Source organism: Onychostoma macrolepis, chromosome 10 (assembly GCF_012432095.1).
Source record: "Onychostoma macrolepis isolate SWU-2019 chromosome 10, ASM1243209v1, whole genome shotgun sequence".
NCBI classification, from domain to species: Eukaryota; Metazoa; Chordata; class Actinopteri; order Cypriniformes; family Cyprinidae; genus Onychostoma; species Onychostoma macrolepis.
The window spans coordinates 22,173,797-22,191,210 of NC_081164.1; the positions used below are offsets into that span (position 1 = coordinate 22,173,797).

A 17,414-nucleotide genomic window follows, 5' to 3' on the forward strand; every position below is an offset into this window, starting at 1 on the left:
CTCCACAAATAGCTCTTAAAAATGAATGTCATGCCAAATATGTTGAAGATTCGCAGTTATGTTGTCAGTTTATTATGTGACATGTTTTTTCAACATAAAAGCATTTCATCCATTCACTTAAATTCTCTCTGGGGCGTTACCCATATTTAAGCTTGTAGGCTTGATTAAAAGGATAGTTCATCAAAACATTAAAATGCTATAATTTACTCACCCTCAAGTTGTTCCAAACTTGCATTCTGTTGAACGCAAGTCGATATTTTACAGAATGTAGGTAACCAAACAGTTTTTGGTGTCCATTGACTTCCAAAGTATTTTTTTCCATACTATGGAAGTCAATAGGTACCAGCAACTGTTTGGTTGCTCAAATTTTTCAAAATATCTTTTTATGTTCAACAGTAGAAAGAAACTCATACAAGTTTGGAACAACTTAAGGGTGAGTAGGCTACTTTTTCAGCAAATTTTCAATTTTGAGGAGCTTAAAGGTTTACTCCAACCCAAAATGAAAATGTTGTCATTAATCACTTACCCCCATGTCGTTCCAAACCCGTAAAGGCTTCATTCGTCTTCAGGACACAATTTAAGATATTTTGTATGAAAACCGAGAAGCTTGTGACTGTCCCATTGACTGCCAAGTAAATTACACCGTCAAGGCCCAGAAAAGTATGGAAAACATCGTCAGAATGCTCCATCTGCCATCAGTGGTTCAACCGTAACTTTATGAAGCTACGAGAATACTTTTTGTACGCAAAGAAAACAAAAACAACTTTATTCAACAATTCATCTCCTCTGCGTCATCGTAGAGCCATTTTGGAGAATATCTGCTGGACGCAAACTGTGTACGCTGTTCTGTGTCAGCCGCACCACACAGATACGCTGTTTTCATTCATAAACGTAGAAGACGTATCCGTGTGGATATTCTCCAAAATGGCGCTACGGTGACGAATTGTTGAATAAAGTCGTTATTTTTGTTTTCTTTGCGTACAAAAAATATTCTCGTAGCTTCATAACGTTACGGTTGAACCACTTTATGGACTATTTTGGCGATTTCTTTCATACTTTTTACTTGGCAGTCAATGGGACAGTCACAAGCCTCCCGGTTTTCATCCAAAATATCTTAAATTGTGTTCCGAAGATGAGCTTTTATGGGTTTGGAACGACATGGGGGTAAGTGATTAATGACAAAATTTTCATTTCATTTTGGGGTGGAGTATCCCTTTAATTATTTACCCTTGATTAAGTACTTTAGGCATCGAGGTGTGAGAAGTAATCCTAGACATTCTACATTCATCATTTTGACAGTTCTTTAACTCATGACATACTAACAACTGCCAATATAATTTACTTGGGTGTTAAATTTGCAACGTTCTTACCTAAAGTACTTAAAAAGATTCGCCTATTATTAGCTTTCTGTTTGTCAACGCGGTGAAAACGTGAAAACTTGCAAAATAATTCGCCCTGATGCGAAATTCCCAAATTTCCGCGTAAATTAGTGAAATATCGGTAAATGTAACCTTAATTAGACATGAACCTTCTCCAAAAAACAACCGGAGTCCGTGAATTCAATTTGAGATCAGTTCGATTGAATCTTGTTGTGAACCGGTTCGAACGATTCGTCAAAAAAGATCCGATTCAAAAGGAACGGTTTGTTTACGAATCGAATCAAATCGAATCTCGCTACTTACCTCACAAACGCGCCAAGAGAGCAAGGGATGTCATTTTCAGTTAATAACATGGAATATTAATGTCACTTAGAGATTAAATACAGATAAAAAATAAAAAACGTTTCCTTTGTATTTTCATTGTTGTAGCACAGGGGACAGTCAGCTGAACCCATATATCGCTCCTTATCCAGTCAGGGTTCTGAATGACTTCTGCAGAAGAGGACAAAACAAAGCACTCCTTTTTATCCTCATAATCTGATTCAATTTAAAAGACACGATGGCTTCCTCACTCGAGAGGTTGTTTAAAGTGTCAGTGCTTATTGAAAAGACTTATATTTACTGTATTACAAACCCTACAGTCTGCAGGGTTTGGGTAGCCTACTTTTTTCATGCTTTCATATGACAAAAAATAAATAAAATAAAAACTGCTTTATGATGTTTTATATGCTCAATTTGTAAATAAAAGACAAAACCAGTGTGCAAATGTCTTTTTTCACGCTTTCATATTACAAAAAAAAATATATATATTTGTTTTATATGCTCAATTTGTAAATAAAAGACAAAATCAGTGTGTATGTCTTTTTTCATGCTTTCATATTACAAAAAAAAAAAAAAAAACGATGTATGTTTTATATGATCAATTTGTAAATAAAAGACCAAATCAGTGTGCAAATGATACTGCAGAAGAGGACTAAACAAAACGTAGCTCTTTTTATCCTCATAATTCCTGATTTATGTAAAAGACATGATGGCTTCCTCACTGGAGAGGTTGTTTAAAGTGTCAGTGCTTATTGAAAAGACTTATGTACTGTATTACAAACCCTAGTCTGCAGGGTTTGGGCACTTTTTTCATGCTTTCATAAGACCAAAAAAAAAGATTTAATAATAATAATAATTATTGGTGGTGGCTCCTCATCCACCACCAGTGTGCAGCATCCACCTGGATGATGCAACGGCAGCCATAGTGCGCCAGAACGCCCACCACACACCAGCTTACTGGTGGAGAGGAGACAGAGTGATGAAGCCAATCAGCAGATATGGGGATTGTTAGGAGGCCATGATGGTCAGAGGCCAATGGGAGAATTTGGCCAGGATGCCGAGGTCACAACTCTACTCTTTTCGAAAGACATACTGGGATTTTTAATGACCACAGAGAGTCAGGACCTCGGTTTAACGTCTCATCCGAAGGACGGTGCTTTTTACAGTATAGTGCCCCCATCACTATACTGGGGGCTAGGACCCACACAGACCACAGGGTGAGCACCAGCTGCAGGTCTCACTAACACCTCTTCCAACAGCAACCTAGTTTTCCCAGGAGGTCTCCCATTCAGGTACTGACCAGGCTCAACCCTGCTTAGCTTCAGTGAGTAACCAGTCTTGGGCTACAGGGTGACATGGCTGCAGATTTATGATGTTTTACATGCTCAATTTGTAAATAAAAGACAAAATAAGTGTGCAGATGGTTTTTTTTTCATGCTTTCATAAAACAAAAACAAAAAAAAGATTTATGTTTTATTTGCTCAGTTTGTAAATAAAAGACAAAATCAGGGTGCAAATAATTCTGCAGAAGAGGACTAAATAAAACACTGCCCTTTTTATCCTCATGTCTGATTCATGTAAAAGACACGATGGTTTCCTCACTGGAGAGGTTGTTAAAAGTGAAAATGATGTCTTTTTTCATGCTTCATATTAAAAACAAACAAAACAGATTTATGTTTTATATGCTCGATTTATAAATAAAATCAGTATGCAAATGGGGTCTGGTCATTGCATTAATAAATACTGAATTGTAACAGTGTAGAAATATCACATACATGCATGACAACAAAAATGCCATTTATAATCCTTTAGATTACTTTATTAAAACAAGTTTGTGTATAAAACATGGTTTACAAAAAAAAAAAATATCATATTTTACATCTATCTGAATGACTACAAACCAATTAACAAATAAACAACTGATAAAAACCATGAATGGAAACCCATGGCATCTGAGAACACCGTTAAACACACACCACATAACACACAACTGAACATCAGACTTCAACAGGTTAATGTACAGTCGAATCAAACAGGACGAGCACTTACAAGGGAAGAGGTTCGCTGTATGAAGGAAATGAAATCGTATGACTGATACTAAAATAAACCCGCAGTATGAGGAAATGTAATATGAAACTATTAATACGAGTGTACATAAAAGATAAACCATTCATCTATCTGGTGCAGTGTGAGGTTTCAAAAAATAAAAACCGTAATACCAGAAATGCAAGCTGAATTATGAGAAAGACATTTTGAATCCTGCAAAGAAATCAAAGGCAGAATAAAACTGTAACCAAATGATTTAATATATAACAAAAAATGCTGTGCGCTGTTGTGAATGGTACATGAAAACATGTTTTCAGCCTTATGGGTGGTGGATTTGGCATGGATTTAACCCTCCCACGGGGGGCTTCGTCGGCCGTCTACTTCGGTCTCCACGTGGTACAGCATATCAGCCAGCGTGTGTTCAATCACAGCACCCCAACCCATGTCACTCATCTGATAAAATACAACAAAAAAACACTCAATGGTGCAATAACGTATAACAGCTCAAAACATCACAGACTGTTGTTCTTCAACTGTACATTAAGCAGAAATGAATACCAGGCAATATAGCTCAAATATCATGACATTTCAATTTTAAATTCAAATTATTGATATTGTATTCGCGCTAAAATGGCTTATAAAGGGTGATGCTTTTCAAATTCAACACTTATTGTTGGAAAACCAATTCTAAATCTAAAGCAGAAAGGAAAAGAGAGTAAAACAGTTGAAAATATCAATGCATACTTTCCTACACTGCTTTTCACTAAATAAACACAAAGAAAATCATATTTAATAATTTTGATTTAAATGCACATATATACAGGGTTATTATAGTTAACAAAAACTAAAACCATAAAAAAGTTAACTGAAATAAAATAAAATGCATTAAAAAAAAATACCGTATTGTCCCGAATATAAGACGACCCTGATTATAAGACGACCCCCCTTTTTCCAGATGTACCTTTTGGAAAAAGGCTTTTTGAAAACCAAATCTTTTTTTTTTTTTCTCTCTCTCTGTAAAACATTTTTTCTTAAATTATTTTCAAACTGCATATTTTTCCTATTTTAATTTTTGTTTTGAAACTATGGTAAATACTGGTAAAATGTACCAACAATGACATTGAAAATATACACTTTTTGATATACCATTGAAATAACAGGTAGCCCATATGAATTCTATAACATTTAAGCGATCCATCTCAATTTTCAATTGTATTAACAGTAGAAGTGAAATCTTATTGTAGTCTTCAAATCTGGGTACTGTCTTATGTTTTAAAATCACTTACAGAGGAAGTTTAGTCCCATCAGGCTAACATGACAGTCACGACATATTACATATTTCATGGCACACTCATTTTATGCGTGTTTGGAGCCACCTGTTGTTGTGGGTGTATTACTGACATGTCAAAGTCTAGACCCCGAATATAAGACGACCACGTTTTTTCAGATGTATTTCCAAGAAAAAAAACATTGTCTTATATTCGGGTCAATACGGTATATTTTATTTCAACTAGTTGCCAAAGCAGCATTTCTTATTTTCATTTAGTTTAACTTAATTAAAATAAAAAACTGAATAGAAAATGAATAAAATCTACATAGATTAAAAAAATAAATAAATAAATAACAACAATAATAAAAATGACATTATAAGTATCAACAAACAAACATTATTATATTTTAGGTAGTTACCAAAACAACCTTTCACATTTTTGTTTAGTTTAACTTTATTTACTAAACTAAAAAAAGAAAACTGACATTAAAATTAATTTTAAAAAACTATATAGACTTAAAAAACAATACCTATTAAAAATGACAATGTATTAAATATTTACATTTTATTTCAGCTAGTTGTCAAAGCATCATTTAGTTTAACTCGATTTACTAAAAGAAAAACCTAAACGAAAATGAATAAAAACTATATAGACATTAAAACTAACAAAAAAACTAATAAATAAATAAAAATAAAATAAAAATGACAAAGACAACAAAGTTACTAAAATTTTTTAAATTAAAATGAAAACGGAAAATACAAAAGTAAAACTTATTCAAAGTATTACGTCACTGGTATTAAAACAACACTGCATATGTCATTACACAGTATAATTTATTCTTTCACAAAAAGATTTAAACAAAACAAAAACGAGGCCCTTCCCAGATATTTCCCATGAAGACTGTTCCCTAGAATCTCACTGTACGCACACTACGTCACACACAGCATTAATATCTTCTCTGGAATTAAGGGCTGAGCCAAAGCCTTTAATAATAAGGTGGAGTACAGATGATTTTAGTCTCTGTATCAGTCAGTGTGGTACTGCAATGATTTAATGGGCACAAAACATCAGCTATAACATAAATATCTCAGAGCCCTAGAAGAAATATGCCTTTATTTTGGCAAATACCAAAAGGAATACATCAATAAGTTCTCTAAGAACAGAAAAAGTATTCAAGCGTTTAAAAAAAACAACTTTGGATTTGACACTCACTGGCTGATGCTTGATGTCTTTTGGTGGGTATTTGAAGTGAGGTCCAAAATTAACAGACACCTGGAGAGAGGAAACGGCATAAAGATTATACATATCCACTAATTTCAGTTCATATGCGTGACATAATCCTTTCAACTCGTTCATACTGCACCATCTAGTGTTTGGACAGAGTATAAACAGAATATAAACAGAAGAACTAATGACAACTCTTTGATAAACACTTCTGAGCAGTCAAACTTTTTAGCTTAGTTCAAAAGTTTGAGATTAGTAAGATTTTTTAAATATTTTATTTTTAACATAAATTGATCAAAAGTGACCGTAAAGACATTTATAATGTTACAAAAGATGTCTATTTCAAATAAATGCTGTTCTTTTAAACTTTCTATTCTTCAAAGAATTCTGAAAAATAAAACGTATCAGTTTCCACAAAAATATTGGGCAGAGCAAATGTTCACACTGACAATAATCAGAAATGTTTCTTGTGCAGCAAGTCATCATATTAGAATGATTTCTGAAGGATCGTGTGACACTGAAGACTGGAGTAATGATGCTGAAAATTCAGCTGTGCATCACAGGAATAAATTACATTTTAAAATAAACTACACTTTTCATTAAAAACATCCCCAAACTTGTGAACGGTTGTATGTGCATGAGTGGTTGTGCATAATTAAAAGCATTATTCACGCGGGAGTTTTAACATGCAAACCCGCAAATTAGAGAGTTTCCGTCCTGCTGAATCTAAAAAGACAACGTCTGTTTAAATATTTTGTTTGCCTAGATTTACTCCGACAAAATAGAAAACTCAACTGTCACGTACCGTGCAGCTCTTGTAGAGGGATATGGCGGGGTAGTACATGCCCTCGAACAGATCCTCATAGGCCACACCTTGATTCACTCCGTTCTTAAAAAATATCATCTGAAAAAAATAAATAAATCACGTATCAGTGATGACATCACAATCAAATAAGCAAACACGACTTGAATGCTTGAATATAATGCAGTGAAACACTCACTCGGCTGGAACTGGTGGCTTTTAAACTCTTTCGGCCTTATCCACGTAATCTTTCTCTTCAAAGTACAAGTAGCTTTTGAATTTGATCAGCGCCTTTGAGAAAAATCAATAGTACCACTTAAGATTAGTGATGCACAAAATGCTTTTCTTCTTTTTAACCAAAAGTAAAATTCAAGTTTTAATTTAGCAGAAAAATTTAACTGAAAAAGTTTATCTACTAATCTGATTAATCAAATTTATTTAAAGTTGTATATTAAAAATTAAAATTGCACGCAAGGCAGTTTTCATATCAACCTTTTAATGATATATTCATGTTTCTACTCCAATTTGCTGCTGAAATATAAACAAAATGGTGTTGTAATAAAAACTTGTCATTGTCCAAGATGTAGATGAGTTTGTTTCTACATCAAGATTTGGAGAAATGTAGCATTCCATCACTTGCTCAGCAATGGATCCTCTGCAGTGAATGGGTGCCGTCAGAATGAGAGTCCAAACAGCTGATAAAAACATCACAATAATCCACACACCACTCCAGTCCATCAGTTAACAACTTGTGCAGTGAAAAGAAGAACAAATCCATCATTAAGACGTTTATAACTTCAAACCATCACTTCTGACTAAAATACCAGTCCATAATAATACTTCCTCCAGTGAAAAAGTCCATCCTCTGTTCTTCTTTCACACCAAAATCCACTCACATATTTGTTCAGAACTGTTTTGGTTTGTAAACGGTGCTTGATCTGTGCAGATTTTTCTCCTGATTCAGACCAGACAGCTTTTTCGCTGGAGGAAGTGTTACTATGGATTATATTTTAGCCGGAAGCAACGATTTGAAGTTAAAAACATCTTGATGGATTTGTTTCTTACAAACACACAGCTGTTTCCCCTCACGAGATGTTAACTGATGGACTGGAGTGGTGTGGATTATTGTGATGTTTTTATCAGCTGTTTGGACTCTTATTCTGACGGCACCCATTCACTGCAGAGGATCCATTGGTGAGAAAGTGATGTAATGCTACATTTCTCCAAATCTGATGAAGAAACAAACTCATCTACATCTTGGATGGCTTGAGTAAATTTTCATTTTTGGGTGAGCTATTCCTTTAATTAAAATGCATTTTCAGCTGAATATTTTCAGTTGGAGGTCAAATAAATAAATAAATGATTTCATTTGTTCATACTTTGTCCTTGTATGTGTCAGGCAGAGCCTTGGCGGTTTCTGTGCCGTCTGGAAGCTCAATGTAGAAGCCTAAGATGTCTCCCTGTCCGTAGCTGTCAGAGTAATGCTTTCCTATGGACTGATGGAAGCGCGTTCCTTTCTTACTGCGCCACGAGTAGCTGAACTTATCGTAACCCAGAGGAGCTTGTAGGTTTCCTGAGATGAAAGACACATGACGGATGCTGTAAATACAGGGACGCTTCTGTAACCGTTAGCAGTGCTGTTATAGGACAGACCTAAAGGCTGTGACCAGCCCAGTCGAGCCGCGGTGTCCGGTGGCATCTCGTCCACAGTGACCTCAAAATACCACGCGCCCTTTCTGACCCCATGAGACGCTCGGACCATCGAGTAGCCCTTCTCTCCAGTCACCGTCAAGCGGTCGTCTGAAATCTTTAACTGCGGAGCTGAAATAGAGATAAAAAAAAAGACCGTAAGCAATTGAGCAGGAGGTTTATTTACAGTGGTGGCCAAAATTATTTTCACCAGCTAAAAATGGTTTTAGGTTTCTTGAAGCGTCTTGGAGACGTTGCCACAGTTCTTCTGGATTTAGTCTGTCTCAGTTTGTTCTGTTTCTTCATGTCATTCCAGACAGACTGGATGATGATCAGATCAGATCTCTGTGTGGAGCACTGGCTGTTCTCAGACAAAAATCTCCCTGGATTATTACAATTAATGGCAAAATCAATGTTTGGAAATGTAAACTGTTACTTCCTACTGACACACTACAGCAAAAGATTCTAATCATTCTAGAAAAGGTTCTAATCATTTTGGCCACCACTGTAGGTCAGATGTTATGGATGACACATGTACCTCTGTCATGCAGCGCCAGCAGCACTCTCTCGTACAGACACGCGCGGTACAGGTCTCCTGGGATGGGCTTCCCGGCCCAGCAGTCCAGCTCCAGTTTTTCCGGGTCGGGAGCGTGGGGATCCGGCTCGGCTAGGATGTAGCGGTAACCGTCTTTGTTGAAGGGGTGCTCGAGAGGATAACCATGAGGCGGCAGGCGCTGCGCTGAGAACAGCGGGTCACTAGAACAGAGTAAAGCACAATCAGATCTATATAACACAATCAGGTATAATTTAACTACATGTCTTTTGTTCTAAATTACTTATTTTGGGAATTGGGTGAAAAAGGACAGCTGTTCATTATTAGGTCATGTTAGCTCAGACTGATTAAATAATATTAACAGATACAACTTTTGATTATAATAATGTATTAGTAAATGTTGAAGTTAACATTAAAGGTTTTAAATAGTTTTAATATATTTCAAAATTGTGTTTAAATATTTCTTTACAATTTTAAAACATATAACATTTAAAAATATATATTTTAAATTAATTTTTTTTTTACATTCTAAATAAGTCTTAATTAGCATGAAAAACAATGAGTAAAACACAATCAGTCTCATAATACATGTTATAATAATACAAGTACTTATTTTGGGGATTTTAGTGAAGAAATCTTGGCCGAAAAACCCAAAACCGAGAACAAGAATTTTGGCAACACTTTACAATAAGGTTCATATATATATATAAAACTAACATTAACTAACAATGAGCAATACGTTTGTTACGGTATTTATTATTCTGTTAACGTTAGTTAATAAAAATACAACTGTTCGTTATTATCTCATGTTAGCTCAGTTCTATTAAATAATATTAACAGATACATCTTTTGATTTTAATAATGTATTAGTAAATGTTGAAATTAACATTAACTAACATTAATAAATGTAAAAAAAAAAAACATTGCTAGTTCATGTTAACTAATTAATTACAGTTAACAAATGGAACCTTAATGTTAAGTGTTACCAGAATTTTAAATGATCATTTTCAACAAATTATAAATTCTACTAATTTTATACATTTTTGTAAAAAAAAAAAACTTAAAGACATCTTTATATTAAAAAAATTCAAATATTTTAAAAATACTTAAAAGCTTTGTTTAAATATATATATATATATATATAAAAAAAATTTGTATATATATATATATATATATATATATATATATATACATACATACATACATACATACATACATACATACATACACATATGTTGGTTGGTTTATTACTTGTTGAAGGAAAGGTTTCAGTTCATGTTTTCAATCTATTTTTGATATGTGCATGAGGAGGATGATTAAATCAACAGATCTTTTCTTCCATTGTATGACGTACATTCAAGAATAACGGGTCAAAACAGATGAAAAAAATATGTGGGCATCACACTCAAATTTTGATTAAACATCACAGTTTTCAAAAAAACAAAGAAATAAAACATGCAGAAATGAATCATTCCCAATAAGATCAATAACATGCATTTATAAAATAGAGTGGATTTTCATTTCATATTGACTTTAAGATGCGCTTGTTGTCGTACCTGCGTGTTCTCTTGGCCGTTCCAGCCGCGGCTCCGTCCTGTTGCTGCTGTTGTTTGCGCTTGGCTCCTCGGCCTTTACCTGTAGCAGCTGGAGGAAGCCCACCTGTGACAGAAACAGAGTCTCAGACGCAGATTCAAACCTCGGCCTGATTCATCCAACATCAACTTAAAGTCCATACGCTTGCAGCAGAGCAGCCCGGGGATCGAGCTCAATCTAAAGGCCACAACGTTTGACAAACACGATTAAGCATCAAAGCAATATGCCTCACTCCACTCAAATGTGCCAAAAGCCATGACTGTTAGACTACAATGTCTGAGAGGGAAGAGAGGGGGGGCGCAAGCACACAAAAATATGAATTAGTGCTGCAGATCGAGCAGACGAGCCCAAGCAAGTCAATCAAGAGCGCAAAGATCAATGCAAAGCGAGGGGAAGTTACAGGAGCACCAAACATCAGCCTTCCACACGTAAAACACTCCATATTCACCTGACAAACTCGATCCACCTGGAATACAACGCACAGCTTTAAAGACACTCCCTCAGCAATGGGATTAAATATCCATCTTTAATCATTTCTGGAGTTTAGAGAAGAGTTTTACCATTTAACCCTCCAGCACCCGTGATGGCCGTCATCTGCTTCTGGTTGTCATACGACGGTCCAATATTGGCCAGATCCTGAGTAAAACCAAACACAGAACATAAAACTTTTAAGATAAATACAATGAAAAACAGGGTACGTAAGAAATGAGTTGTAAATAAAGCATAGATTACTGGAGTGCATTTTACAAGAAAATATTTTTAAAATTTACATGCAGTTTCTGAGTGAAAATTGTTTTAACACCTTTTTTTTTCATACATTTTCAGTATGCGTAAAATACACAAATGACCTATGAATTTTTGCAGTGCACAACCAGAGGACAAGGTGCAGAACACTGTATCCCACAATGCAATGCATCCCCTTGATTTATTTTTTGACTGGCTCCAAGACTGGATTAAAATACTAAATAACTGTTCACTACAGTAAACCTACAACATACTAATGGCATTCTACTGTTAATTGCATACTATTTCATATATTATTCTAAAAATAGCCAGTATACATTATAAACCCCACATTATGCTAATATTTTATTCCAATCTTAACCACTAGGAATTTATTTTTTTAAAGACTACTATTGTACCAGTGTTATTTTAGTATTATTTATACATTACTTAAGTATTTATTCATATTTTAAATTAGATTTAATTTGTATATTTTCAGTTTAAGTTTTAGTAATTTCGTTATGTGCTTTGTCATTTTTATTGGCTTTTATTCTTTTCAAATATTTATTGAAATATCTTTATTTTTATTTCTATTTTTATTTTACAATTTTTTTTTGTTTTATTAGCTTTAATTTATAAAAATATTTTTATTAGCATCAGCTTACAATAACAACATAATTTAAATTGTATACTGCACGAAAATTCACCCACTACATCAACTCAGCATCTCCATTTTTACTATTTACATGATCAGACAACAAAAGGTTAAGACAATAAATTGCAAAAAATTGTTTTTACATATACAATAACAATGCTTATTTGCCAAAATTATCATGACTCTCAAACATTTTAGCAATATTCAAAAATATAATGCAAGTAAGTTAGCTGGTTGGTGTTTTAATACCAGCTTTCTTGGCTATTTTACAAGCTTAAGCCTTTTAAAGTTTATTTTAAATAAAATAGATTTAGGGTTGATGACTTCATTTCTTTTGAGAGTGCTTGCGGAGTAATTTAATTTCCTAGTTGACCCTAAAAAGCACAATTTAATAAAATATGCTTAAGAGATACTAGACTCTGGCATGAAGAGTGTGTCAGATTTTCATGATATTAAGAACTTGTGTGTGATTCTGAAGTGTCCTACTCAGCATTGTGTTCATATGATCTGATCTCTATAACGTCGCACCTGATCAAGCAAGCCAAACTTGGGATAGTCCTCTTCAGAGTCTTTACTGCCGGGGTCTGGATGTTCTTTCACCAGGAAAACATCACGCTCTTTACTCTGAGTCCAAACAACACAAGTCAGCCTTTATAAAGCTCTATACACCACATTACAGGCACAAAGGAAAAAAGGTAAGGAATCAAGTGATTTCAAATGACTCACCATGGTCTTGACGATATTATTAGGCCATGTGAGTTTGCCGGGCCTCTGACGGGTCGTCATGCACTCCCAGTATTTGTCAATGAAAGGTATGATGTCCTTCACAGGAGAACAAAAAACACCACTGAAACCACACATTAAACACATGGCACTGCATTCACTGAACCACAGCGGAAAGCGTACCTTATCTTTAGAGAACATTGTTTTGGGATGCTCCTCTTGAGTTCTGGACCTCCACGTCAGATTTGCCAAAGCAGTGAGGCACATCTCCTTCAGATCTGTGGATAAAACCATTAAACAATGAAGACGATTCTTCACTGCATTCTATGTGCTTAATGCAATACAGATACCGGAGCTACACAATTTAAATAAAACCAAAATCTTTTATTGCAAATATCAATTTTTTTCCAAGTAATATTTATTTTGTTTTTATTTAGTAATTTTAATATTTTATTAATTATAACAATGATAATATTTCTTATTATTATTGTTATTATTAATATAATCTATAATAATAATAATAAGTCTGATGTTTATGATTTGAAAATGAAGAGATATATAATAATTTTAGTTTACAACTGTTACAATAATAATATTTCTATTTTTAAATTGCAAAAGTAATATTTTTGTTTTTATTTAGCAATGTTTATCTAATATAATCAATTATTACAGTAATAAAGTTTGATGGTTCAACATTTAAAAATTAAGAAATTAAGACATATTAATATTGTAACAGTTGTAATGTAAACTAAAATAACTGCAAATGAAATATTTCCTTTGTTTTTATTTAATAAGTCTCATAATCAATTAACGTGCATAATTACTACATTAATAATAAGGTTATTGTTAAAAAAGTTTGATGTTTAATGTTTGAAAATGAAAGAAATTAAGACAGATTTAAATTTAAGTATCTTAATTTTACATTTGTAATGTAAACTAAAATTATTCTCATTTCCACTAATAATAATAATATTATTATTATTATTATGTAATTTCTTATTATAACATAACATTTGTTTTAATTTAGTCATTTCCATTAATTGTTACTGTAATAACAATAAAAAATATAAAAACAAGTAGTAATTTTATTCATTACAACAATAATAATATTAATACTAATTAGGATCAGGGTAAATAATAATAATAATAATGATAACAATAATAACAAAGCCATATTGATATATAACGTTTGGCCAAAACTGCCTTACAAACAAGCACAACAAACTTTTCTTTTTGAAATGGCATTTTAAATTACAATCACAATTTTTATCCAAAAAACTGAATTAGATTTTTTCTCTAAATCGTGCAGCCCTAGTACATACTGCATAACACCTACGTAAAAATTCAAACAGCAGCATGCAAAAGTGTTCACTAACTCAGCAAGTCAAACTGATCCACTCACTTGCTTGTTTCCTCAAGAAGTATGTGTTTCCGCTGTGGTGACACACATTGCAGTGAAACACATAATTGGTCATGAACGGCAGGCAAGTTCTGCAGGAAAGAACAAACGGACAGCGTAAGTACATGCATGTGAGACGCCCGTCCATCTGCGTCAGGAGACAAACTTACGCCGTGTCAATGCTGAACGTGTCCGCCGTAAACCACTTCATGCACAGAGCACACTGCAGTTCCACTTCCCCCAGCTGACGGCCGTTCTCATCGTCTCCAGATCCTGTCTGTGCATCCGCCGCCTCCGAACTGTCACCTGCCGTGTCCTGAGGACACACACAGACACAATGTTACGTTATACTGAAAGTCAACACGAAACCGCACATTCTGTAATGTGACATATCAGTCCATATCCAGGACCATTCAATAAGAAACAAAAAAATTGGACTTTCCGGGAATTGGTTTTGATTAAGGATTAAGCTGAAACAGTATTGTTACTGTTAACTAAAAAAAAACTAAATAAAACTATTAATTGAAATAGTCATGAATCAAAATTAAATATAAATATTAGATGAAAAACAAACTTAAAAATCAAGAAATGTTGCAAAAATTGGAAATGTTATTTTGACAGATAACTGAAATAAATACGTTTAAGTTAAAGCACTAAAATGACTAAAAATAAAACAAAACAATTAAAGCTACAGAGAAATCTAAAAACAAAAAATAATGACAAATGAGAAAAACGCAAATGAAAACTAAAAACAAAAAAAAATAAGGGCCAATTCAAAATACTTTAAAAAAATAAATTAAAAACCCTAAAAATAAAGACTAATTTAAAATATATTAAATTATATTTAAATACATAATAAATGTTTAAAATAACATATTAAATCATCATTTATATAATAATATTATATAATTTCATTACATATAAATAAAATAAATACTTTAGGATAATGTCCACTTATAAACCATTCACAATAAGAGAAGTGGTGTTTGTTAATAAAGTAAAGGTTTGATTTTATGTTGCATATGATTCCTCATGTGTCAAATGTCATACCATAGTCTCTTTTCCACTGGACGACTCAGTCTCCATGTTTGTGGTCAGATCTCCAAATGATGCATCTCTGCAAAAACACACATACGTGACGATATGAGATATAAACCTACCAGAACTGATCAGTAACTTGCTTTTAACCATGCACTCTTTAACATATCACCGCACACATTTACATATCAACACAACAGACCTCTACAGAAACGTTACTTGTCAATCAGTACCTACTCACATCCATATTATTATTAAATATAAATTTAATAATATATATTATTAAATATAAATTTTATTATATATATATATATATATATATATATATATATATATATATATATATATATATATATATATATATATATATATATATATATATATATATATATATATACACACACACACACATATATATATACATACCTGCAAAATAAACATACAATAAGCATACAAAAATATACAAATAAACAAAAATATGAACACAAATATGCCACTTTAGACTTAAATCATTATGAAAACAAACACAAAACTACAAAGAGAGCAGAATGAATTTAAACCCATTCTCAGAGTAACGATTTTTTTTTGTTTTGGCAAGGACCTTTAAGGTAAACAAGGTAAAATCATGATAAAATACATTAAACAATTTCAGTATGTTCAGTATGTAAACATCAAATTAACAGAATTGCACATCACAGAGACACAAAACAATCAAATAAGATGTTAAACAGAAAGAGATCGCGAGAACCCCAGCACTTCATTCTAACACTGGAATGATTGTGGCGTTGTGTTTATGTGCTGAACAGCGCTATTAATATCACAGCTGTGCGATGTAGATCTGATCACGTCTCTAGTTACTTAATATCAGTGGTTTCATTGATTAAAGCATGTTTTTATTGATTCTCACCCTTCTGCTGTGTCTCTCTCAGGCACAGATCCCGCTTCTGCCGCCATCTTTGAAATAACGACAATGATTGAAATCTCGCGATAACACGGCGGCTTCATCGCGGCCAAACTGTCCGTGATTCACACAGTGCTCAGACACACACTGACACCTGCAGGACGACTCTGTGTGCGTGTCAAAATTGAGGTTGAGGAAAATATTTATTTAATTTGTTTCCTGCTAGTTCAATTTCACATACACAAAAGAAAATTTACTGGCTCTAAACCTCTTTTTCTTTATTCAGAGTTGATCTGGACAAGTACATGGAAACTATCCTCAAGCTCTGTTAATCCTAAATCAATGAAAACTGTATCCTTTGTGTCCTCTTAAGGTGTACATTTATTAAGTTTTTTGTTAACCTGCAACACATCCCTTTCGAAAAGAAACCACGGTTTAAATAAAACCCACACCAAATCAAGGAAACCTCAAATTAACCATGGTTTTGCTACACTAACCATAGTTTTACCATGGTATTTGGAGTTAAACTGTGGTTATACAAATATGCCAAAAAAACATGGTTTTCTCTTTTAACTGTTATGCCTTAATGGTTTGATGTTTTTTAGCCAACAGTTTAATAAAAAAGAAAGAAAGAAAGAAAGAAAGAGATTTGAAGTCATGATCTGAATCAAATTATTCGCAATATGTGCTCTAAAGTTCAGATCTGAATCAAATGATTCAGGAACAATGTAACGTTGAAAATCGCGTGGTTTTCTTGCGTAATTACTTTAACTTCTCAGGTAATATCAATGATATGACCTATTTCAGATGCGGCCGAAATTACAACAACAGTGGTTAGGCCTACATAAACATATATTTAATTGTTTGATCAAAATTATTGCTAGACAATTTAGCAGTCGCTGGATATTTTAGGGACATATCCCCAAAGTCCCATCCTACGCTACTGAGTGTTACAATAAAGCCTGAATTGTGGAAAAGCTATAGATTCCGATATATTTTTATTTGATATTTTTCTATAGTATAGTAGAGATTTCAATATTTTTTTGCATTGTTTTTATCTGTTAAGAATGCTGTTTTTCTTTTTTCTTTTTTTTAAC

At 33.3% G+C, this 17,414-nt stretch overlaps 2 protein-coding genes across 4 annotated transcripts in view; one reads left to right on the top strand and one right to left on the bottom strand.

The window, feature by feature from the left end:
• grk5 (G protein-coupled receptor kinase 5) overlaps window positions 1-4,076 on the top strand; it is a 28,477-nt gene extending 24,401 nt beyond the window's left edge. For 2 of the 3 annotated variants that reach the window (XM_058788527.1, XM_058788525.1), the window contains exon 16: window positions 1,809-4,076. In XM_058788527.1, the coding sequence (XP_058644510.1) occupies window positions 1,809-1,868 (60 nt within the window). In that variant the 3' untranslated portion in view covers window positions 1,869-4,076. The remainder of the gene's footprint in view (window positions 1-1,808) is intronic. The other variant, XM_058788526.1, reaches the window with a different exon arrangement.
• A 2,966-nt stretch (window positions 4,077-7,042) lies between these two features.
• On the bottom strand, window positions 7,043-16,465 carry ash2l (ash2 like, histone lysine methyltransferase complex subunit). The gene is made up of 15 exons (XM_058788529.1): window positions 16,324-16,465; window positions 15,429-15,495; window positions 14,549-14,694; window positions 14,382-14,470; window positions 13,163-13,257; window positions 12,983-13,078; window positions 12,785-12,880; window positions 11,439-11,514; window positions 11,327-11,362; window positions 10,842-10,944; window positions 9,271-9,488; window positions 8,697-8,864; window positions 8,423-8,616; window positions 7,243-7,334; window positions 7,043-7,145 (listed from the first exon to the last, which is right to left on the bottom strand). Exons 1-14 carry the CDS (start codon window positions 16,419-16,421, stop codon window positions 7,263-7,265), a joined length of 1,554 nt encoding a protein of 517 aa, XP_058644512.1. The 5' UTR covers window positions 16,422-16,465; the 3' UTR covers window positions 7,043-7,145; window positions 7,243-7,262.
• Window positions 16,466-17,414: the final 949 nt, after the last annotated feature.

Coding starts and splice junctions, on each gene's coding strand:
- ash2l (XM_058788529.1), bottom strand. CDS start 16,421: ATGAAGCCGCCGTGTTATCGCGAGATTTCAATCATTGTCGTTATTTCA. Junction 14,471..14,548: donor ACGTTCAGCATTGACACGGC/GTAAGTTTGTCT, acceptor TCTTTCCTGCAG/AACTTGCCTGCCGTTCATGA. Junction 9,489..10,841: donor ACGGCCAAGAGAACACGCAG/GTACGACAACAA, acceptor ACTCTGTTCTAG/TGACCCGCTGTTCTCAGCGC.